The sequence below is a fragment of the Balaenoptera ricei genome, chromosome 15, assembly GCF_028023285.1.
Source record: "Balaenoptera ricei isolate mBalRic1 chromosome 15, mBalRic1.hap2, whole genome shotgun sequence".
In the NCBI taxonomy this organism is placed as follows: Eukaryota; Metazoa; Chordata; class Mammalia; order Artiodactyla; family Balaenopteridae; genus Balaenoptera; species Balaenoptera ricei.
Genome location: NC_082653.1, coordinates 82,145,576 through 82,171,782, shown reverse-complemented (window position 1 = coordinate 82,171,782; position 26,207 = coordinate 82,145,576). Strand labels below are relative to the sequence as shown.

Below are 26,207 nucleotides of genomic sequence, written 5' to 3'. Positions count from 1 at the left end.
ACAACACCCCAAAGCGCTCCAGTCGTCAGCCCTTCAACCACCTCCACGACAGGGAGCAGAATCACATCTGCATTCCCGTCATCCCGCCCTACCTCTGCTATGGTGCAGACGGCCACAACTATACCTCCATCCTCTGTAAGTACTCCAGCCTCTACTGAGACTCCAGCCACCACCGAGTCCACATCCTCGAGTACCACTGGACCATTGACCCTCACCACCGACCTCAGCTCCACACACGCTCTTTCCAGCACCTCACCCACCCCCACAAATATCATCCCATCTTCCCCTTCACCTGCCCCAACCACAGAGCCAGTCTCCACTTCGACCGCAAACACTAGCCCTGTGTCCACCCTGATGACCGCCATCCCCACTACACACCCAACTTCCGGCCCTTCAACTCCCACTAGTCCTCCCACCACGTCCACAACAGAAATCACCACTCCCACGCACACTGAAGCTCCTGCCACCTCGATCACAGCCACTTTGTCCATTCCAGCCACAGAAACCACCCAGGGTGCTACCACACACCTGGTAACCACGCCCTTGCCAACAACTCCACAAAGCGCTCCAGTTGTCAGCTCTTCAACCACCTCCACGACAGGGAGCAGAATCACATCTGCATTCCCATCATCCCTCCCTACCTCTGCTATGGTGCAGACGGCCACAAATATACCTCCATCCTCTGTAAGTACTCCAGCCTCTACTGAGACTGCAGCCACCACCGAGTCCACATCCTCGAGTACCACTGGTCCATTGACCCTCACCACCGACCTCAGCTCCACACTCGCTCTTTCCAGCACCTCACCCACCCCCACAAATATCATGCCATCTTCCCCTTCACCTGCCCCAACCACAGATCCAGTCTCCACTTCGACCGCAAACACTAGCCCTATGTCCACCCTGATTACCGCCATCCCCACTACACACCCAACTTCCGGCCCTTCAACTCCCACTAGTCCTCCCACCACGTCCACAACAGAAATCACCACTCCCACGCACACTGAAGCTCCTGCCACCTCGATCACAGCCACTTTGTCCATTCCAGCCACAGAAACCACCCAGGGTGATACCACACACCTGGTAACCACACCCATGCCAACAACACCCCAAAGCGCTCCAGTTGTCAGCTCTTCAACCACCTCCACGACAGGGAGCAGAATCACATCTGCATTCCCGTCATCCCTCCCTACCTCTGCTATGGTGCAGACGGCCACAACTATACCTCCGTCCTCTGTAAGTACTCCAGCCTCTACTGAGACTCCAGCCACCACCGAGTCCACATCCTCGAGTACCACTGGTGCATTGAACCTCACCACCGACCTCAGCTCCACACTCACTCTTTCCAGCACCTCACCCACCCCCACAAATATCATGCCATCTTCCGCTTCACCTGCCCCAACCACAGAGCCAGTCTCCACTTTGACCGCAAACACTAGCCCTGTGTCCACCCTGACTACCGCCATCCCCACTACACACCCAACTTCCGGCCCTTCAACTCCCACTAGTCCTCCCACCACGTCCACAACAGAAATCACCACTCCCACGCACACTGAAGCTCCTGCCACCTCGATCACAGCCACTTTGTCCATTCCAGCCACAGAAACCACCCAGGGTGATACCACACACCTGGTAACCACACCCATGCCAACAACACTCCAAAGCGCTCCAGTTGTCAGCTCTTCAACCACCTCCACGATAGGGAGCAGAATCACATCTGCATTCCCGTCATCCCTCCCTACCTCTGCTATGGTGCAGACGGCCACAACTATACCTCCGTCCTCTGTAAGTACTCCAGCCTCTACTGAGACTCCAGCCACCACCGAGTCCACATCTTCGAGTACCACTGGTCCATTGACCCTCACCACCGACCTCAGCTCCACACTCGCTCTTTCCAGCACCTCACCCACCCCCACAAATATCATGCCATCTTCCCCTTCACCTGCCCCAACCACAGAGCCAGTCTCCACTTCGACCGCAAACACTAGCCCTGTGTCCACCCTGATGACCGCCATCCCCACTACACACCCAACTTCCGGCCCTTCAACTCTCACTAGTCCTTCCACCACGTCCACAACAGAAATCACCACTCCCACGCACACTGAAGCTCCTGCCACCTCGATCACAGCCACTTTGTCCATTCCAGCCACAGAAACCACCCAGGGTGATACCACACACCTGGTAACCACACACATGACAACAACACCCCACAGCGCTCCAGTCGTCAGCTCTTCAACCACCTCCACCACAGGGAGCAGAATCACATCTGCATTCCCGTCATCCCTCCCTACCTCTGCTATGGTGCAGACGGCCACAACTATACCTCCATCCTCTGTAAGTACTCCAGCCTCTACTGAGACTGCAGCCACCAGCGAGTCCACATCCTCGAGTACCACTGGTCCATTGACCCTCACCACCGACCTCAGCTCCACACTCGCTCTTTCCAGCACCTCACCCACCCCCACAAATATCATCCCATCTTCCCCTTCACCTGCCCCAACCACAGAGCCAGTCTCCACTTCGACCGCAAACACTAGCCCTGTGTCCACCCTGATTACCGTCATCCCCGCTACACACCCAACTTCCGGCCCTTCAACTCCCACTAGTCCTCCCACCACGTCCACAACAGAAATCACCACTCCCACGCACACTGAAGCTCCTGCCACCTCGATCACAGCCACTTTGTCCATTCCAGCCACAGAAACCACCCAGGGTGATACCACACACGTGGTTACCACACCCATGCCAACAACACCCCAAAGCGCTCCAGTCGTCAGCTCTTCAACCACCTCCACGACCGGGAGCAGAATCACATCTGCATTCCCGTCATCCCTCCCTACCTCTGCTATGGTGCAGACGGCCACAACTATACCTCCATCCTCTGTAAGTACTCCAGCCTCTACTGAGACTGCAGCCACCACCGACTCCACATCCTCGACTACCACTGGTCCATTGACCCTCACCACCGACCTCAGCTCCACACTCGCTCTTTCCAGCACCTCACCCACCCCCACAAATGTCATGCCATCTTCCCCTTCACCTGCCCCAACCACAGAGCCAGTCTCCACTTCGACCGCAAACACTAGCCCTCTGTCCACCCTGATTACCGCCATCCCCGCTACACACCCAACTTCTGGCTCTTCAACTCCCACTAGTCCTCCCACCACGTCCACAACAGAAATCACCACTCCCACGCACACTGAAGCTCCTGCCACCTCGATCACAGCCACTTTGTCCATTCCAGCCACAGAAACCACCCAGGGTGATACCACACACCTGGTAACCACACCCATGCCAACAACACCCCAAAGCGCTCCAGTCGTCAGCTCTTCAACCATCTCCACGACAGGGAGCAGAATCACATCTGCATTCCCGTCATCCCTCCCTACCTCTGCTATGGTGCAGACGGCCACAACTATACCTCCATCCTCTGTAAGTACTCCAGCCTCTACTGAGACTGCAGCCACCACCGAGTCCACATCCTCGAGTACCACTGGTCCATTGACCCTCACCACCGACCTCAGCTCCACACTCGCTCTTTCCAGCACCTCACCCACCCCCACAAATATCATGCCATCTTCCCCTTCACCTGCCCCAACCACAGAGCCAGTCTCCACTTCGACCGCAAACACTAGCCCTGTGTCCACCCTGATTACCGTCATCCCCACTACACACCCAACTTCCGGCCCTTCAACTCCCACTAGTCCTCCCACCACGTCCACAACAGAAATCACCACTCCCACGCACACTGAAGCTCCTGCCACCTCGATCACAGCCACTTTGTCCACTCCAGCCACAGAAACCACCCAGGGTGCTACCACACACCTGGTAACCACGCCCTTGCCAACAACTCCCCAAAGCGCTCCAGTTGTGAGCTCTGCAACCACCTCCACGACAGGGAGCAGAATCACATCTGCATTCCCATCATCCCTCCCCACCTCTGCTATGGTGCAGACGGCCACAACTATACCTCCATCCTCTGTAAGTACTCCAGCCTCTACTGAGACTCCAGCCACCACCGAGTCCACATCCTCGACTACCACTGGTCCATTGACCGTCACCACCGACCTCAGCTCCACACTCGCTCTTTCCAGCACCTCACCCACCCCCACAAATATCATGCCATCTTCCCCTTCACCTGCCCCAACCACAGAGCCAGTCTCCACTTCGACCGCAAACACTAGCCCTGTGTCCACCCTGACTACCGCCATCCCCACTACACACCCAACTTCCGGCCCTTCAACTCCCACTAGTCCTCCCACCACGTCCACAACAGAAATCACCACTCCCACGCACACTGAAGCTCCTGCCACCTCGATCACAGCCACTATGTCCATTCCAGCCACAGAAACCACCCAGGGTGATATCACACACCTGGTAACCACACCCATGCCAACAACACCCCAAAGCGCTCCAGTCGTCAGCTCTTCAACCACCTCCACGACAGGGAGCACAATCACATCTGCATTCCCGTCATCCCTCCCTACCTCTGCTATGGTGCAGACGGCCACAACTATACCTCCGTCCTCTGTAAGTACTTCAGCCTCTACTGAGACTGCAGCCACCACCGAGTCCACATCCTCGAGTACCACTGGTCCATTGACCCTCACCACCGACCTCAGCTCCACACTCGCTCTTTCCAGCACCTCACCCACCCCCACAAATATCATGCCATCTTCCCCTTCACCTGCCCCAACCACAGAGCCAGTCTCCACTTCGACCGCAAACACTAGCCCTGTGTCCACCCTGATTACCGCCATCCCCGCTACACACCCAACTTCTGGCTCTTCACCTCCCACTAGTCCTCCCACCACGTCCACAACAGAAATCACCACTCCCACGCACACTGAAGCTCCTGCCACCTCGATCACAGCCACTTTGTCCATTCCAGCCACAGAAACCACCCAGGGTGATACCACACACCTGGTAACCACACCCATGCCAACAACACCCCAAAGCGCTCCAGTCGTCAGCTCTTCAACCATCTCCACGACAGGGAGCAGAATCACATCTGCATTCCCGTCATCCCTCCCTACCTCTGCTATGGTGCAGACGGCCACAACTATACCTCCATCCTCTGTAAGTACTCCAGCCTCTACTGAGACTGCAGCCACCACCGAGTCCACATCCTCGAGTACCACTGGTCCATTGACCCTCACCACCGAGCTCAGCTCCACACTCGCTCTTTCCAGCACCTCACCCACCCCCACAAATATCATGCCATCTTCCCCTTCACCTGCCCCAACCACAGAGCCAGTCTCCACTTCGACCGCAAACACTAGCCCTGTGTCCACCCTGATTACCGTCATCCCCGCTACACACCCAACTTCCGGCCCTTCAACTCCCACTAGTCCTCCCACCACGTCCACAACAAAAATCACCACTCCCACGCACACTGAAGCTCCTGCCACCTCGATCACAGCCACTTTGTCCACTCCAGCCACAGAAACCACCCAGGGAGCTACCACACACGTGGTAACCACGCCCATGCCAACAACACCCCAAAGCGCTCCAGTCGTCAGCTCTTCAACCACCTCCACGACAGGGAGCAGAATCACATCTGCATTCCCGTCATCCCTCCCTACCTCTGCTATGGTGCAGACGGCTACAACTATACCTCCATCCTCTGTAAGTACTCCAGCCTCTACTGAGACTGCAGCCACCACCGAGTCCACATCCTCGAGTACCACTGGTCCATTGACCCTCACCACCGACCTCAGCTCCACACTCGCTCTTTCCAGCACCTCACCCACCCCCACAAATATCATGCCATCTTCCCCTTCACCTGCCCCAACCACAGAGCCAGTCTCCACTTCGACCGCAAACACTAGCCCTGTGTCCACCCTGATGACCGCCATCCCCACTACACACCCAACTTCCGGCCCTTCAACTCCCACTAGTCCTCCCACCACGTCCACAACAGAAATCACCACTCCCACGCACACTGAAGCTCCTGCCACCTCGATCACAGCCACTTTGTCCATTCCAGCCACAGAAACCACCCAGGGTGCTACCACACACCTGGTAACCACGCCCTTGCCAACAACTCCCCAAAGCGCTCCAGTTGTGAGCTCTGCAACCACCTCCACGACAGGGAGCAGAATCACATCTGCATTCCCATCATCCCTCCCTACCTCTGCTATGGTGCAGACGGCCACAACTATACCTCCATCCTCTGTAAGTACTCCAGCCTCTACTGAGACTCCAGCCACCACCGAGTCCACATCCTCGACTACCACTGGTCCATTGACCCTCACCACCGACCTCAGCTCCACACTCGCTCTTTCCAGCACCTCACCCACCCCCACAAATATCATGCCATCTTCCCCTTCACCTGCCCCAACCACAGAGCCAGTCTCCACTTCGACCGCAAACACTAGCCCTGTGTCCACCCTGACTACCGCCATCCCCACTACACACCCAACTTCCGGCCCTTCAACTCCCACTAGTCCTCCCACCACGTCCACAACAGAAATCACCACTCCCACGCACACTGAAGCTCCTGCCACCTCGATCACAGCCACTTTGTCCATTCCAGCCACAGAAACCACCCAGGGTGATACCACACACCTGGTAACCACACCCATGCCAACAACACCCCAAAGCGCTCCAGTCGTCAGCTCTTCAACCACCTCCACGACAGGGAGCAGAATCACATCTGCATTCCCGTCATCCCTCCCTACCTCTGCTGTGGTGCAGACGGCCACAACTATACCTCCATCCTCTGTAAGTACTCCAGCCTCTACTGAGACTCCAGCCACCACCGAGTCCACATCCTCGAGTACCACTGGTCCATTGACCCTCACCACCGACCTCAGCTCCACACTCGCTCTTTCCAGCACCTCACCCACCCCCACAAATATCATGCCATCTTCCCCTTCACCTGCCCCAACCACAGAGCCAGTCTCCACTTCGACCGCAAACACTAGCCCTATGTCCACCCTGATTACCGCCATTTCCGCTACACACCCAACTTCCGGCCCTTCAACTCCCACTAGTCCTCCCACCACGTCCACAACAGAAATCACCACTCCCACGCACACTGAAGCTCCTGCCACCTCGATCACAGCCACTTTGTCCATTCCAGCCACAGAAACCACCCAGGGTGATACCACACACCTGGTAACCACACCCATGCCAACAACACCCCAAAGCGCTCCAGTCGTCAGCTCTTCAACCACCTCCACGACAGGGAGCAGAATCACATCTGCCTTCCCGTCATCCCTCCCTACCTCTGCTGTGGTGCAGACGGCCACAACTATACCTCCGTCCTCTGTAAGTACTCCAGCCTCTACTGAGACTCCAGCCACCACCGAGTCCACATCCTCGAGTACCACTGGTCCATTGACCCTCACCACCGACCTCAGCTCCACACTCGCTCTTTCCAGCACCTCACCCACCCCCACAAATATCATGCCATCTTCCCCTTCACCTGCCCCAACCACAGAGCCAGTCTCCACTTCGACCGCAAACACTAGCCCTATGTCCACCCTGATTACCGCCATCTCCGCTACACACCCAACTTCCGGCCCTTCAACTCCCACTAGTCCTCCCACCACGTCCACAACAGAAATCACCACTCCCACGCACACTGAAGCTCCTGCCACCTCGATCACAGCCACTTTGTCCATTCCAGCCACAGAAACCACCCAGGGAGCTACCACACACCTGGTAACCACGCCCATGCCAACAACACCCCAAAGCGCTCCAGTCGTCAGCCCTTCAACCACCTCCACGACAGGGAGCAGAATCACATCTGCATTCCCGTCATCCCTCCCTACCTCTGCTATGGTGCAGACGGCCACAACTATACCTCCATCCTCTGTAAGTACTCCAGCCTCTACTGAGACTCCAGCCACCACCGAGTCCACATCCTCGAGTACCACTGGACCATTGACCCTCACCACCGACCTCAGCTCCACACTCGCTCTTTCCAGCACCTCACCCACCCCCACAAATATCATCCCATCTTCCCCTTCACCTGCCCCAACCACAGAGCCAGTCTCCACTTCGACCGCAAACACTAGCCCTGTGTCCACCCTGATGACCGCCATCCCCACTACACACCCAACTTCCGGCCCTTCAACTCCCACTAGTCCTCCCACCACGTCCACAACAGAAATCACCACTCCCACGCACACTGAAGCTCCTGCCACCTCGATCACAGCCACTTTGTCCATTCCAGCCACAGAAACCACCCAGGGTGCTACCACACACCTGGTAACCACGCCCTTGCCAACAACTCCACAAAGCGCTCCAGTTGTCAGCTCTTCAACCACCTCCACGACAGGGAGCAGAATCACATCTGCATTCCCATCATCCCTCCCTACCTCTGCTATGGTGCAGACGGCCACAAATATACCTCCATCCTCTGTAAGTACTCCAGCCTCTACTGAGACTGCAGCCACCACCGAGTCCACATCCTCGAGTACCACTGGTCCATTGACCCTCACCACCGACCTCAGCTCCACACTCGCTCTTTCCAGCACCTCACCCACCCCCACAAATATCATGCCATCTTCCCCTTCACCTGCCCCAACCACAGAGCCAGTCTCCACTTCGACCGCAAACACTAGCCCTATGTCCACCCTGATTACCGCCATCCCCACTACACACCCAACTTCCGGCCCTTCAACTCCCACTAGTCCTCCCACCACGTCCACAACAGAAATCACCACTCCCACGCACACTGAAGCTCCTGCCACCTCGATCACAGCCACTTTGTCCATTCCAGCCACAGAAACCACCCAGGGTGATACCACACACCTGGTAACCACACCCATGCCAACAACACCCCAAAGCGCTCCAGTTGTCAGCTCTTCAACCACCTCCACGACAGGGAGCAGAATCACATCTGCATTCCCGTCATCCCTCCCTACCTCTGCTATGGTGCAGACGGCCACAACTATACCTCCGTCCTCTGTAAGTACTCCAGCCTCTACTGAGACTCCAGCCACCACCGAGTCCACATCCTCGAGTACCACTGGTGCATTGAACCTCACCACCGACCTCAGCTCCACACTCACTCTTTCCAGCACCTCACCCACCCCCACAAATATCATGCCATCTTCCGCTTCACCTGCCCCAACCACAGAGCCAGTCTCCACTTTGACCGCAAACACTAGCCCTGTGTCCACCCTGACTACCGCCATCCCCACTACACACCCAACTTCCGGCCCTTCAACTCCCACTAGTCCTCCCACCACGTCCACAACAGAAATCACCACTCCCACGCACACTGAAGCTCCTGCCACCTCGATCACAGCCACTTTGTCCATTCCAGCCACAGAAACCACCCAGGGTGATACCACACACCTGGTAACCACACCCATGCCAACAACACTCCAAAGCGCTCCAGTTGTCAGCTCTTCAACCACCTCCACGATAGGGAGCAGAATCACATCTGCATTCCCGTCATCCCTCCCTACCTCTGCTATGGTGCAGACGGCCACAACTATACCTCCGTCCTCTGTAAGTACTCCAGCCTCTACTGAGACTCCAGCCACCACCGAGTCCACATCCTCGAGTACCACTGGTCCATTGACCCTCACCACCGACCTCAGCTCCACACTCGCTCTTTCCAGCACCTCACCCACCCGCACAAATATCATGCCATCTTCCCCTTCACCTGCCCCAACCACAGAGCCAGTCTCCACTTCGACCGCAAACACTAGCCCTGTGTCCACCCTGATGACCGCCATCCCCACTACACACCCAACTTCCGGCCCTTCAACTCTCACTAGTCCTTCCACCACGTCCACAACAGAAATCACCACTCCCACGCACACTGAAGCTCCTGCCACCTCGATCACAGCCACTTTGTCCATTCCAGCCACAGAAACCACCCAGGGTGATACCACACACCTGGTAACCACACACATGACAACAACACCCCACAGCGCTCCAGTCGTCAGCTCTTCAACCACCTCCACCACAGGGAGCAGAATCACATCTGCATTCCCGTCATCCCTCCCTACCTCTGCTATGGTGCAGACGGCCACAACTATACCTCCATCCTCTGTAAGTACTCCAGCCTCTACTGAGACTGCAGCCACCACCGAGTCCACATCCTCGAGTACCACTGGTCCATTGACCCTCACCACCGACCTCAGCTCCACACTCGCTCTTTCCAGCACCTCACCCACCCCCACAAATATCATCCCATCTTCCCCTTCACCTGCCCAAACCACAGAGCCAGTCTCCACTTCGACCGCAAACACTAGCCCTGTGTCCACCCTGATTACCGTCATCCCCGCTACACACCCAACTTCCGGCCCTTCAACTCCCACTAGTCCTCCCACCACGTCCACAACAGAAATCACCACTCCCACGCACACTGAAGCTCCTGCCACCTCGATCACAGCCACTTTGTCCATTCCAGCCACAGAAACCACCCAGGGTGATACCACACACGTGGTTACCACACCCATGCCAACAACACCCCAAAGCGCTCCAGTCGTCAGCTCTTCAACCACCTCCACGACCGGGAGCAGAATCACATCTGCATTCCCGTCATCCCTCCCTACCTCTGCTATGGTGCAGACGGCCACAACTATACCTCCATCCTCTGTAAGTACTCCAGCCTCTACTGAGACTGCAGCCACCACCGACTCCACATCCTCGACTACCACTGGTCCATTGACCCTCACCACCGACCTCAGCTCCACACTCGCTCTTTCCAGCACCTCACCCACCCCCACAAATGTCATGCCATCTTCCCCTTCACCTGCCCCAACCACAGAGCCAGTCTCCACTTCGATCGCAAACACTAGCCCTCTGTCCACCCTGATTACCGCCATCCCCGCTACACACCCAACTTCTGGCTCTTCAACTCCCACTAGTCCTCCCACCACGTCCACAACAGAAATCACCACTCCCACGCACACTGAAGCTCCTGCCACCTCGATCACAGCCACTTTGTCCATTCCAGCCACAGAAACCACCCAGGGTGATACCACACACCTGGTAACCACACCCATGCCAACAACACCCCAAAGCGCTCCAGTCGTCAGCTCTTCAACCATCTCCACGACAGGGAGCAGAATCACATCTGCATTCCCGTCATCCCTCCCTACCTCTGCTATGGTGCAGACGGCCACAACTATACCTCCATCCTCTGTAAGTACTCCAGCCTCTACTGAGACTGCAGCCACCACCGAGTCCACATCCTCGAGTACCACTGGTCCATTGACCCTCACCACCGACCTCAGCTCCACACTCGCTCTTTCCAGCACCTCACCCACCCCCACAAATATCATGCCATCTTCCCCTTCACCTGCCCCAACCACAGAGCCAGTCTCCACTTCGACCGCAAACACTAGCCCTGTGTCCACCCTGATTACCGTCATCCCCACTACACACCCAACTTCCGGCCCTTCAACTCCCACTAGTCCTCCCACCACGTCCACAACAGAAATCACCACTCCCACGCACACTGAAGCTCCTGCCACCTCGATCACAGCCACTTTGTCCACTCCAGCCACAGAAACCACCCAGGGTGCTACCACACACCTGGTAACCACGCCCTTGCCAACAACTCCCCAAAGCGCTCCAGTTGTGAGCTCTGCAACCACCTCCACGACAGGGAGCAGAATCACATCTGCATTCCCATCATCCCTCCCCACCTCTGCTATGGTGCAGACGGCCACAACTATACCTCCATCCTCTGTAAGTACTCCAGCCTCTACTGAGACTCCAGCCACCACCGAGTCCACATCCTCGACTACCACTGGTCCATTGACCGTCACCACCGACCTCAGCTCCACACTCGCTCTTTCCAGCACCTCACCCACCCCCACAAATATCATGCCATCTTCCCCTTCACCTGCCCCAACCACAGAGCCAGTCTCCACTTCGACCGCAAACACTAGCCCTGTGTCCACCCTGACTACCGCCATCCCCACTACACACCCAACTTCCGGCCCTTCAACTCCCACTAGTCCTCCCACCACGTCCACAACAGAAATCACCACTCCCACGCACACTGAAGCTCCTGCCACCTCGATCACAGCCACTATGTCCATTCCAGCCACAGAAACCACCCAGGGTGATACCACACACCTGGTAACCACACCCATGCCAACAACACCCCAAAGCGCTCCAGTCGTCAGCTCTTCAACCACCTCCACGACAGGGAGCACAATCACATCTGCATTCCCGTCATCCCTCCCTACCTCTGCTATGGTGCAGACGGCCACAACTATACCTCCGTCCTCTGTAAGTACTTCAGCCTCTACTGAGACTGCAGCCACCACCGAGTCCACATCCTCGAGTACCACTGGTCCATTGACCCTCACCACCGACCTCAGCTCCACACTCGCTCTTTCCAGCACCTCACCCACCCCCACAAATATCATGCCATCTTCCCCTTCACCTGCCCCAACCACAGAGCCAGTCTCCACTTCGACCGCAAACACTAGCCCTGTGTCCACCCTGATTACCGCCATCCCCGCTACACACCCAACTTCTGGCTCTTCACCTCCCACTAGTCCTCCCACCACGTCCACAACAGAAATCACCACTCCCACGCACACTGAAGCTCCTGCCACCTCGATCACAGCCACTTTGTCCATTCCAGCCACAGAAACCACCCAGGGTGATACCACACACCTGGTAACCACACCCATGCCAACAACACCCCAAAGCGCTCCAGTCGTCAGCTCTTCAACCATCTCCACGACAGGGAGCAGAATCACATCTGCATTCCCGTCATCCCTCCCTACCTCTGCTATGGTGCAGACGGCCACAACTATACCTCCATCCTCTGTAAGTACTCCAGCCTCTACTGAGACTGCAGCCACCACCGAGTCCACATCCTCGAGTACCACTGGTCCATTGACCCTCACCACCGACCTCAGCTCCACACTCGCTCTTTCCAGCACCTCACCCACCCCCACAAATATCATGCCATCTTCCCCTTCACCTGCCCCAACCACAGAGCCAGTCTCCACTTCGACCGCAAACACTAGCCCTGTGTCCACCCTGATTACCGTCATCCCCGCTACACACCCAACTTCCGGCCCTTCAACTCCCACTAGTCCTCCCACCACGTCCACAACAAAAATCACCACTCCCACGCACACTGAAGCTCCTGCCACCTCGATCACAGCCACTTTGTCCACTCCAGCCACAGAAACCACCCAGGGAGCTACCACACACGTGGTAACCACGCCCATGCCAACAACACCCCAAAGCGCTCCAGTCGTCAGCTCTTCAACCACCTCCACGACAGGGAGCAGAATCACATCTGCATTCCCGTCATCCCTCCCTACCTCTGCTATGGTGCAGACGGCTACAACTATACCTCCATCCTCTGTAAGTACTCCAGCCTCTACTGAGACTGCAGCCACCACCGAGTCCACATCCTCGAGTACCACTGGTCCATTGACCCTCACCACCGACCTCAGCTCCACACTCGCTCTTTCCAGCACCTCACCCACCCCCACAAATATCATGCCATCTTCCCCTTCACCTGCCCCAACCACAGAGCCAGTCTCCACTTCGACCGCAAACACTAGCCCTGTGTCCACCCTGATGACCGCCATCCCCACTACACACCCAACTTCCGGCCCTTCAACTCCCACTAGTCCTCCCACCACGTCCACAACAGAAATCACCACTCCCACGCACACTGAAGCTCCTGCCACCTCGATCACAGCCACTTTGTCCATTCCAGCCACAGAAACCACCCAGGGTGCTACCACACACCTGGTAACCACGCCCTTGCCAACAACTCCCCAAAGCGCTCCAGTTGTGAGCTCTGCAACCACCTCCACGACAGGGAGCAGAATCACATCTGCATTCCCATCATCCCTCCCCACCTCTGCTATGGTGCAGACGGCCACAACTATACCTCCATCCTCTGTAAGTACTCCAGCCTCTACTGAGACTGCAGCCACCACCGAGTCCACATCCTCGACTACCACTGGTCCATTGACCCTCACCACCGACCTCAGCTCCACACTCGCTCTTTCCAGCACCTCACCCACCCCCACAAATATCATGCCATCTTCCCCTTCACCTGCCCCAACCACAGAGCCAGTCTCCACTTCGACCGCAAACACTAGCCCTGTGTCCACCCTGACTACCGCCATCCCCACTACACACCCAACTTCCGGCCCTTCAACTCCCACTAGTCCTCCCACCACGTCCACAACAGAAATCACCACTCCCACGCACACTGAAGCTCCTGCCACCTCGATCACAGCCACTTTGTCCATTCCAGCCACAGAAACCACCCAGGGTGATACCACACACCTGGTAACCACACCCATGCCAACAACACCCCAAAGCGCTCCAGTCGTCAGCTCTTCAACCACCTCCACGACAGGGAGCAGAATCACATCTGCATTCCCGTCATCCCTCCCTACCTCTGCTATGGTGCAGACGGCCACAACTATACCTCCGTCCTCTGTAAGTACTTCAGCCTCTACTGAGACTGCAGCCACCACCGAGTCCACATCCTCGAGTACCACTGGTCCATTGACCCTCACCACCGACCTCAGCTCCACACTCGCTCTTTCCAGCACCTCACCCACCCCCACAAATATCATGCCATCTTCCCCTTCACCTGCCCCAACCACAGAGCCAGTCTCCACTTCGACCGCAAACACTAGCCCTCTGTCCACCCTGATTACCGCCATCCCCGCTACACACCCAACTTCTGGCTCTTCACCTCCCACTAGTCCTCCCACCACGTCCACAACAGAAATCACCACTCCCACGCACACTGAAGCTCCTGCCACCTCGATCACAGCCACTTTGTCCATTCCAGCCACAGAAACCACCCAGGGTGATACCACACACCTGGTAACCACACCCATGCCAACAACACCCCAAAGCGCTCCAGTCGTCAGCTCTTCAACCATCTCCACGACAGGGAGCAGAATCACATCTGCATTCCCGTCATCCCTCCCTACCTCTGCTATGGTGCAGACGGCCACAACTATACCTCCATCCTCTGTAAGTACTCCAGCCTCTACTGAGACTGCAGCCACCACCGAGTCCACATCCTCGAGTACCACTGGTCCATTGACCCTCACCACCGACCTCAGCTCCACACTCGCTGTTTCCAGCACCTCACCCACCCCCACAAATATCATCCCATCTTCCCCTTCACCTGCCCCAACCACAGAGCCGGTCTCCACTTCGACCGCAAACACTAGCCCTGTGTCCACCCTGATTACCGTCATCCCCGCTACACACCCAACTTCCGGCCCTTCAACTCCCACTAGTCCTCCCACCACGTCCACAACAGAAATCACCACTCCCACGCACACTGAAGCTCCTGCCACCTCGATCACAGCCACTTTGTCCACTCTAGCCACAGAAACCACCCAGGGAGCTACCACACACCTGGTAACCACGCCCATGCCAACAACACCCCAAAGCGCTCCAGTCGTCAGCTCTTCAACCACCTCCACCACAGGGAGCAGAATCACATCTGCATTCCCGTCATCCCTCCCTACCTCTGCTATGGTGCAGACGGCCACAACTATACCTCCATCCTCTGTAAGTACTCCAGCCTCTACTGAGACTCCAGCCACCACCGAGTCCACATCCTCGAGTACCACTGGTCCATTGACCCTCACCACCGACCTCAGCTCCACACTCGCTCTTTCCAGCACCTCACCCACCCCCACAAATATCATCGCATCTTCCCCTTCACCTGCCCCAACCACAGAGCCAGTCTCCACTTCGACCGCAAACACTAGCCCTCTGTCCACCCTGATTACCGCCATCCCCGCTACACACCCAACTTCCGGCCCTTCAACTCCCACTAGTCCTCCCACCACGTCCACAACAGAAATCACCACTCCCACGCACACTGAAGCTCCTGCCACCTCGATCACAGCCACTTTGTCCATTCCAGCCACAGAAACCACCCAGGGTGATACCACACACCTGGTAACCACACCCATGCCAACAACACCCCAAAGCGCTCCAGTTGTCAGCTCTTCAACCACCTCCACGACAGGGAGCAGAATCACATCTGCATTCCCGTCATCCCTCCCTACCTCTGCTATGGTGCAGACGGCCACAACTATACCTCCATCCTCTGTAAGTACTCCAGCCTCTACTGAGACTCCAGCCACCACCGAGTCCACATCCTCGAGTACCACTGGTCCATTGACCCTCACCACCGACCTCAGCTCCACACTCGCTCTTTCCAGCACCTCACCCACCCCCACAAATATCATCCCATCTTCCCCTTCACCTGCCCCAACCACAGAGCCGGTCTCCACTTCGACCGCAAACACTAGCCCTGTGTCCACCCTGATTACCGTCATCCCCGCTACACACCCAACTTCCGGCCCTTCAACTCCCACTAATCCTCCCACCACGTCCACAACAGAAATCACCACTCCCACGCACACTGAAGCTCCTGCCACCTCGATCACAGCCACTTTGTCCATTCCAGCCACAGAAACCACCCAGGGTGATACCACACACCTGGTAACCACACCCATGCCAACAACACCCCAAAGCGCTCCAGTCGTCAGCTCTTCAACCACCTCCACCACAGGGAGCAGAATCACATCTGCATTCCCGTCATCCCTCCCTACCTCTGCTATGGTGCAGACGGCCACAACTATACCTCCGTCCTCTGTAAGTACTCCAGCCTCTACTGAGACTGCAGCCACCACCGAGTCCACATCCTCGAGTACCACTGGTCCATTGACCCTCACCACCGACCTCAGCTCCACACTCGCTCTTTCCAGCACCTCACCCACCCCCACAAATATCATGCCATCTTCCCCTTCACCTGCCCCAACCACAGAGCCAGTCTCCACTTCGACCGCAAACACTAGCCCTGTGTCCACCCTGATGACCGCCATCCCCGCTACACACCCAACTTCCGGCCCTTCAACTCCCACTAGTCCTCCCACCACGTCCACAACAGAAATCACCACTCCCACGCACACTGAAGCTCCTGCCACCTCGATCACAGCCACTTTGTCCATTCCAGCCACAGAAACCACCAAGGGTTCTACCACACACCTGGTAACCACACCCATGCCTACAACACCCCAAAGCGCTCCAGTCGTCAGCTCTTCAACCACCTCCACCACAGGGAGCAGAATCACATCTGCATTCCCGTCATCCCTCCCTACCTCTGCTATGGTGCAGACGGCCACAACTATACCTTCATCCTCTGTAAATACTCCAGCCTCTACTGAGACTCCAGCCACCACCGAGTCCACATCCTCGACTACCACTGGTCCATTGACCCTCACCACCGACCTCAGCTCCACACTCGCTCTTTCCAGCACCTCACCCACCCCCACAAATATCATCCAATCTTCCCCTTCACCTGCCCCAACCACAGAGCCAGTCTCCACTTCGACCGCAAACACTAGCCCTCTGTCCACCCTGATGACCGCCATCCCCACTACACACCCAACTTCCGGCCCTTCAACTCCCACTAGTCCTCCCACCACGTCCAGAACAGAAATCACCACTCCCACGCACACTGAAGCTCCTGCCACCTCGATCACAGCCACTTTGTCCATTCCAGCCACAGAAACCACCCAGGGTGCTACCACACACCTGGTAACCACGCCCTTGCCAACAACTCCCCAAAGCGCTCCAGTTGTGAGCTCTGCAACCACCTCCACGACAGGGAGCAGAATCACATCTGCATTCCCATCATCCCTCCCCACCTCTGCTATGGTGCAGACGGCCACAACTATACCTCCATCCTCTGTAAGTACTCCAGCCTCTACTGAGACTGCAGCCACCACCGAGTCCACATCCTCGACTACCACTGGTCCATTGACCCTCACCACCGACCTCAGCTCCACACTCGCTCTTTCCAGCACCTCACCCACCCCCACAAATATCATGCCATCTTCCCCTTCACCTGCCCCAACCACAGAGCCAGTCTCCACTTCGACCGCAAACACTAGCCCTGTGTCCACCCTGACTACCGCCATCCCCACTACACACCCAACTTCCGGCCCTTCAACTCCCACTAGTCCTCCCACCACGTCCACAACAGAAATCACCACTCCCACGCACACTGAAGCTCCTGCCACCTCGATCACAGCCACTTTGTCCATTCCAGCCACAGAAACCACCCAGGGTGATACCACACACCTGGTAACCACACCCATGCCAACAACACCCCAAAGCGCTCCAGTCGTCAGCTCTTCAACCACCTCCACGACAGGGAGCAGAATCACATCTGCATTCCCGTCATCCCTCCCTACCTCTGCTATGGTGCAGACGGCCACAACTATACCTCCGTCCTCTGTAAGTACTTCAGCCTCTACTGAGACTGCAGCCACCACCGAGTCCACATCCTCGAGTACCACTGGTCCATTGACCCTCACCACCGACCTCAGCTCCACACTCGCTCTTTCCAGCACCTCACCCACCCCCACAAATATCATGCCATCTTCCCCTTCACCTGCCCCAACCACAGAGCCAGTCTCCACTTCGACCGCAAACACTAGCCCTCTGTCCACCCTGATTACCGCCATCCCCGCTACACACCCAACTTCCGGCCCTTCAACTCCCACTAGTCCTCCCACCACGTCCACAACAGAAATCACCACTCCCACGCACACTGAAGCTCCTGCCACCTCGATCACAGCCACTTTGTCCATTCCAGCCACAGAAACCACCCAGGGTGATACCACACACCTGGTAACCACACCCATGCCAACAACACCCCAAAGCGCTCCAGTTGTCAGCTCTTCAACCACCTCCACGACAGGGAGCAGAATCACATCTGCATTCCCGTCATCCCTCCCTACCTCTGCTATGGTGCAGACGGCCACAACTATACCTGCATCCTCTGTAAGTACTCCAGCCTCTACTGAGACTCCAGCCACCACCGAGTCCACATCCTCGAGTACCACTGGTCCATTGACCCTCACCACCGACCTCAGCTCCACACTCGCTCTTTCCAGCACCTCACCCACCCCCACAAATATCATCCCATCTTCCCCTTCACCTGCCCCAACCACAGAGCCGGTCTCCACTTCGACCGCAAACACTAGCCCTGTGTCCACCCTGATTACCGTCATCCCCGCTACACACCCAACTTCCGGCCCTTCAACTCCCACTAGTCCTCCCACCACGTCCACAACAGAAATCACCACTCCCACGCACACTGAAGCTCCTGCCACCTCGATCACAGCCACTTTGTCCACTCCAGCCACAGAAACCACCCAGGGAGCTACCACACACCTGGTAACCACGCCCATGCCAACAACACCCCAAAGCGCTCCAGTCGTCAGCTCTTCAACCACCTCCACCACAGGGAGCAGAATCACATCTGCATTCCCGTCATCCCTCCCTACCTCTGCTATGGTGCAGACGGCCACAACTATACCTCCGTCCTCTGTAAGTACTCCAGCCTCTACTGAGACTGCAGCCACCACCGAGTCCACATCCTCGAGTACCACTGGTCCATTGACCCTCACCACCGACCTCAGCTCCACACTCGCTCTTTCCAGAACCTCACCCACCCCCACAAATATCATGCCATCTTCCCCTTCACCTGCCCCAACCACAGAGCCAGTCTCCAGTTCGACCGCAAACACTAGCCCTGTGTCCACCCTGATTACCGTCATCCCCGCTACACACCCAACTTCCGGCCCTTCAACTCCCACTAGCCCTCCCACCACGTCCACAACAGAAATCACCACTCCCACGCACACTGAAGCTCCTGCCACCTCGATCACAGCCACTTTGCCCATTTCAGCCACTACACCACGTATAGAAGTGAATACAGTTCCTGAAGTTACTTCTACGCCCACCATCCCATTATCACTTTTTACCTCTACTACTGAGAAGGCCACCTCTCCCAGTTCCACCACCATGACAACTGTGTTCCCTGGAAAAACGGACACTTCTACTTCCGTTTTCAAAACTGACCCCACCAACATGACTGATGCACCTAGTTCTATCAGCAGTGGAACCATCCCCATTAACACGGATTTCACGAGCACACAAAGATCCACCAGTGGCACCTGGATCAGCAGCAACTTTGTAACTACCCCACGTGTGCCCGGCTCCAGTAGCCTCCCAGTGACCATGAAACCAAGTAGCAGCTTTTCAACTGCCATGATGACTTCAAGCAAGCTGACACACCCCATCCCACCCATCACCAGCACTCCAGGGATACCAGCGGCTACCACCAAGACTCTCTCCACACTTACGTCACCCAGGACAACTTCGACCACGACTCAGCTGACCACACAGTCTAGGTTGACCACCACCCCAGGTTGGATCTCCTGTCTCCTTGTGGCCTCTCCTCCCTCTCTTGCTATATTTCCATGACCAAGGTCAATCCTGTCCTGAACTTCCTGTTTTCCTGTGCTACCCAGGCACTTGTGACAATGGTGGCACCTGGATGCAGAGCCACTGCTCCTGCCCCAGCACTTTCTCTGGCTCCCGCTGTGAGTTTGCTGTGGAATACATAGATATGGGTGAGTTGCTCTCTGCACTTTCTCTTGGGAGGTGCCACTGACTCTAATGGGCCCAGTCATTTTGCTGAATCCCTTCATCCTTGCTTTCTGCCTCATGCTCTTCCCTACCCCATACCATGCCTAATCTCCACCCTCACCTCCAGGAGGTCGCTGGGGCCACTTTCTTTCCTGGGACCTCCTCCCAGTCTGGGCTGCTTCGAGTTGTATTAGGTTCTAATTTCTGCTGTAACAAATTACCACAAACTTAGCAGATGAACTTTTCAAATTTATTATTGTACAATTCTGTACATTAGAAGTCTGACATGAGTCTCGCAGGGCTAAAATCAAGGTGTTGGCAGGGCTGGGTTCTTTCTGGAGGCCCTAGGAGAGAATCCATCTCTTTGCCCTTTCCAGGTTCGCGAGTGGCCCACATTCCTTGTCTCAAGGCCCCCTTGCTCCATCTTCAATGACAGCAACTTTGCATCTCTGTGCCTTTTTTCCATACTCACATCTTCCTCTGACTGATTCTGACTTCTGCCTCCCTCTTCCACTGCTAAGGACCCTTGTGATAATACTCGGACCACCCAGATAGTCCACATTAATTTTCCCATAATAAAGTCAGCTGGTTAGTACCCTTAAATCCATCTACCACTTTGATTCCTCCATGCCATGTAGCATAAGATATTCCCAGGTTCTGGGGATTAGACATAGGCATCTTTGGGGGCCGTTATTCTGCTTCCCACTGGGGCAGACGTGGGAGAGACTACAGGCCTGACTGCTGGACATTCTGATTTCCAGTGTTTATCACATCTCAGGACAACTCATTCCAGAATTCCTACCTCTCTCCCTCCTGCTGTTCAGTCAGTTCTCAGGGAACATGGAGAGGGGCCACGGGAGCAGCCTCTGGGTCAGGGTGGTGGTGATGACCTCAGACAGGAGTGGATGGTGAAGTGACCAGAGCAGGGAATGTTGTGTGCAGACAAAGTGGACACTGAAGTGGGCATGGAGGTTTCTGTCAACCAGGAGTTCTCCCCGGACCTCAATGACAACTCTTCTAAGGCCTACAGGGATTTCACGGACACCTTCCGGGATCAGGTGAGGGGGAAGGGGAGGGAACTCAAAGGTCTGCCCCTGGAGTTGAGCTTGGGGCCCTGGGTACCCTCTGGTATGGATGTTCAGATGTGAGCCCAGGATCCTTGGCATTTCAGATGAAGAAGATTTACCAAAATGTGCAGGGGTTCAAGGAGGTGGTGATCCTTTCTCTGAGGTAGGAGACCTTTCTGGCACTGTGGAGACAGTGTCAAGTGGTGGGGGGGATGAACTAAGAAGTGCTGGAGAAGACATCCCTTGCTTTTGGAATCATCAGATGTCATAAAGAGAGGGATGGAGTGAGGATGCAAACGAAGCACTCTGTAGAGGATATTTTGCAATCATTTTCTGGAGTCATTTCTCTGTAGGAGGGATGTCACCCCTACTCTCAAAGCATGTTGGAAGGTGAATGATTCAGTGGGACAAACAGGGAGGTGGTGCATGAGGGATGGTGCCTGGTATCTGGTCTATAGCTGGTCTCTCTCTAGTTGGCACCTGGTCTGCTGGATGGGTCAGCAAGAGGGAGGCAGAGAGCCCAGGAGGGCCTGGTTTGATTATGGCTTGAGGCAATGCCAAGAGAATGTCAATCATTCCTTGTCCCGCCTACTCAGGCTGACAAAGGCAGAGATGCTGGACATAATGTGTCTGGAATCCCAGCTCAATGCCCACTTCCTGCCAACACCCGTATAGTTGTGGTTAGTCTGGAAGTGCCCTTCTACAGACTTATGATGGCCTGGGCCTGGGCACCTTTTAAGGCTCCCTGCCCCCTTGCCCCCCTCAGGAATGGCAGCATTGTTGTGGACTATGTGGTCCAGCTGGAGTTACCCTTCAGCCCCCAGCTGGAGAGCGAGTATGAGAAGGTGAAAGTGGCCCTGAAGGAGGAGCTCCAGAATGTCAGCCAGAATGAGACCGGCTGCCAGAAGGACCAGGGTGAACAGAAGCTGGGGGCCTTGGGCTGGAGGGAGGGGTCAGGGTCACAGCCACCATCCCAGCCTGCTCCAGCTCAGACAGGGTCCTTCTGGGGTCAGGTGCCAGCCCTGTGGTACCTCTGGCAGGTTGGGAGAAGAGACACAGGTCCCCAGCCAACTGGGTCAAGGATGGGGCTAAGGAGGGGCTCACCAGAACCTGGGTGCTGTGGAAGAGACAGTTCTGCTCAAGGTTTCCAGGGTGGCTGAGGACCCCTGACTATTCGGGGGACATGAGGGAGTCCAAAGGGGTCTTCCCTTGTTGCCCATTCACACCTCCTCCATACTGACAGAGCTCTCTCTGCCCCTCCCTGTGCCTCCCCCCAATTCCACCTGTGCCTGTGTGTCCCCTCCCCCCGCCCCCAGTCTTGTGTTTTAAGCCTGATTCCATCAAGGTGAACAACAAAACCAGGACGGAGCTGTCCCCGGAAGGTGAGAGGTAGGGCAAAGGGCTAAGTGGCTCCAGGAGGCCATAACCCCTCCCACAAGGGACATCTGTCCACTGAAATTCCCTAGGGAGGACGGGGAGACCTTTTGGGGAGGCAAGTGACATGAACCTGGCAATGCTGCCTGCCTGGCCCTTGTTAGTAACTTCCACCTGAGGACCAGCAGAGAAGGTGAGGGGCCTGCCCTTCCCTCATCTAATCCCAAGGTCCACCCCTCGACACCCCACCCTCGGAAATGTAGTCCTCCTCATCCATTTTCAGAGTCATTTCATAGCCTGGCCCCAGAGTAGAGTGGATGAAGTCTTTGCCTCTGCAACCCCCTTCCTATCCCACAGCCATCTGTCGCAACGCTGCTGCCGTGGGCTACGAGGATTTCTACTTCCCCTTGGTGAAGGAGAACAAGCTCCGCTGTGTCACCAAATGCGCGGCGGGCGTGGACGGCGCCCTCGACTGTCGTCAGGGCCAGTGCGTTCTGCAGAGGACAGGTCCTACTTGCCGGTGAGGCCCCGCCCACAGCCAGCTGAGCCAATCACCCGACCCCGCTCAGCCGGCCCCGCCCCCTGGCCCCCGGGTCACCCACCTGCTAGTACCTGCGTGGTCCAGGGGCACTAGCGGACCAGGCCCGGGAGGTGGTGAGGGCGTGTGACCTGTGACACGCTCCCCGCAGCTGCTTCTCCACGGACACGCACTGGTTCTCGGGCCCGCGCTGCGAGGTGGCCATCTCCTGGAAGGCGCTTGTCGGAGGCCTGGCGGGGACCGCGGCGCTGCTGCTGCTGCTGCTGGTGGTGGCGCTGAGCGTCTTCGTCGCGCGCTCGTGGAGGAGGGGCGGCCAAGGCGGAGGCCTGTGAGTGCGCTGGAGGTGGAGGGCTGAGGGCCGCAAAGGGGTCCCAGACCGGGCGGCCCTGCCCTGACGATGCGGCGCCCGCCCGGCAGGTCCTGTGACGACAGGAAGTGGTTCGAGACCAGTGATGAGAACACCGTGGGGACTTTTTCTTACTCGGGCTTCGAGGATGACAGAACAAGTGAGTCCTGTCTCCTGGGGAAGGGAGACAGGGGCTTCCCTGGGTACCATTTTGGCCTGGGCAGGACGGGAGGACCTCTCTTGCCCAAGACAGGCATATACCTCTTGCCCCAGAGTTTGCCTCGTGGCTTCCGCGCCCCCCTCTAAGGCCCAGGTCGTGCACAGGCCGTCCCCGCAGGGCAGGCGCAGGGGCACAGGAGCCCCCTTGGCCCTGCCTTCCTGACGTTTCCTTCCCTCCCCACCTCTTCCCTCTCCCTCCCCCTGTTCTCTTTTCTCTCTCTCTATTTAAAGATGAAAACTTCTCTGTGGCCTTGGAGAACGTGGACACTAATATGATGGTGAGGGGGCAAGGGGGGGGTGATGGTAAGCAGCGCTCCCAGGTCCAGCTCCCGATGCCCCCCTTCTCAGACCAGGGGCCGGGCAGGGACAAGGAGGCGGTGACCTCTTCGCCGGCCCCTGCGGGGTGGCTTCCTCTTCTCATTGCCTGTCTCACAAATTCTGTGGCAGTTGCACTTCCACAAACCTGAGGTGACCTTGACCTCACTGTGAGCCCCACACTGCCTTCTCCACGCTGCCCCGGACAGTGGAGGGAACCATCTGCACTGCCTTTGAAGAGATGGCCGTGGACTCCTGAGGCTCAGTCTCCTGGTTTCCTTGGGCAGCATCAGACTTCACCCTGACCCCTATCCTTCTCCCGACTTGTGTGAAACCCACCTGGAGACCCAGTTCAAATCCAGGCTCTTCCACTGTGGGACCTTGGGCAAGTCAGTCACTTCTCTGAACCTCGGTTTTGTCACCTGTAAAATGAGTGTGGCCCACTCGTCCTGAAACCTTGTGGGATTATTGTGAAAACCAGATGTGCTTGGTCAGACCTCTGTCCCAATGCACCTTCCTGTGTTGGCCCTCATGCTTATATGGCTTCTCTGAGATCCCCAATCCCCATATCCTTCCCCAGGGCTCAGGCCTCCATTTCTCCTTTTCCTGTGTTCATCCCTACTGCCGGGTCCTCACCGTGTGCACGTAACCAGCCTGCAGCCTGCCCCATCCTCCTACCTTCTCCTTATATAACTCCCCGCTGCACCCCTTGCCCCCATCCCTTAAACTTTCTCCCCTCTGAACCCACTTCTTAAGTCACTCCTCCCCCACACCCCAGCGCCCAGCCCTGCATCTCCCCCAGTTTCCGTGCTTTCCCCTTCCCCATCCTTGTACCCTCAGCCCTAAATACCCCCCTGCCCCCCGCATCTCAATGCCCCAGTCCTAAATCCTCCCTCCTACTCATCCCCCATCCCTAGCTAGGTACAGATGCCCTCTGCATCTTAGGACCCCCAGGTCGTGCTCCCTCGGCCAGGTCCCCCATTCTGAGGCTCCATTATTCCTGTCACCCCCCAAGGCCCTGGATCCCGGTGGGTGGGAGTGGGAGGTAGGTTTCCCCAGGTCCCTGAGGATGAGAGGAAGTGGGGTCCTGAGGCGGGAAAGCTCCTCCAGCGCCTCCTCCTCATTCCCCTGACTCTCCCTCCCCTCCCTCAGTGCTTCCCCCCCGTTCCTACCCCCTTCCCCGCCCCTTCCTCCCTTCCTCTCCCTGGTCTCACCCCCATCCCCACAATAACCTCTGAAGACAGAAGCCCCCAGCCTCCTTTGCAGGAAGACCTCACTCACCTGGGGACAGGAAGTCTGCAAGTCTCCAGTTCTCCCAGCTGAACATAATATAGCATTTATTGTAAAAGAAACTGCTCTGTGTCTTTCTCTTTCTCATGCTCTGGTGCTTCCACTCAGTTGAGGAACAAGGATGTCAGGAGATGTAGGAGGGCCTGGGAGCGCAGGTTTCTCCCAGCGAGGAATGAAGGGTTCCGTGGGCAGCTCTCAGGGACCATGACCGTCCTCAAAGGGAACGTTGAGATTGGAGGACCCATTTTCTCAGGGGGTGGGTGGGAGCAGGTGGTGGGAGCCTGTTGGGTTTGTCATCTGTGCCCCTTGACGTTAAGAGCTTCTGGCTGAGTCAGGGAGGTGGGTGACTCCAGCTGAGTCAGCTGTCATTGGCGCTGATGCGTAAGCCGGGCATCCCGAAAGACCTTGAGACTACAAACCTGGGTGACGGACACACTCACGCCAGGGCCTGCCATGCCTGGGGCTGGGGCCCTCTTGTTCCCACTTTTGTGGGCAGCAGCAGGCTGTCGGACTGAGCTGAGGGTGGTCAGGGCTGGCAGAACGAGGTTCTTTGGGTGGGGGTGTCGGAACGGCCCCCGGGACCTTTGTCCAGGACAGGAGAGAG

General features: G+C 56.8%; 1 protein-coding gene across 1 annotated transcript; it reads left to right on the top strand.

Annotated features, from left to right (window-relative positions):
- Positions 1-10,134: 10,134 nt before the first annotated feature.
- MUC3A (mucin 3A, cell surface associated) lies at positions 10,135-25,642 on the top strand (the record flags this gene model as incomplete). Its single annotated transcript, XM_059898721.1, has 13 exons — positions 10,135-10,190; positions 13,124-13,311; positions 19,712-20,233; positions 20,337-20,438; positions 21,397-21,512; positions 21,626-21,684; positions 22,288-22,436; positions 22,838-22,903; positions 23,253-23,415; positions 23,585-23,761; positions 23,851-23,940; positions 24,225-24,276; positions 24,446-25,642. Coding segments are annotated over 13 exons (1,782 nt in total), but the record flags the coding sequence as incomplete, so codon positions are not given.
- Between the last annotated feature and the right edge of the window lie 565 nt (positions 25,643-26,207).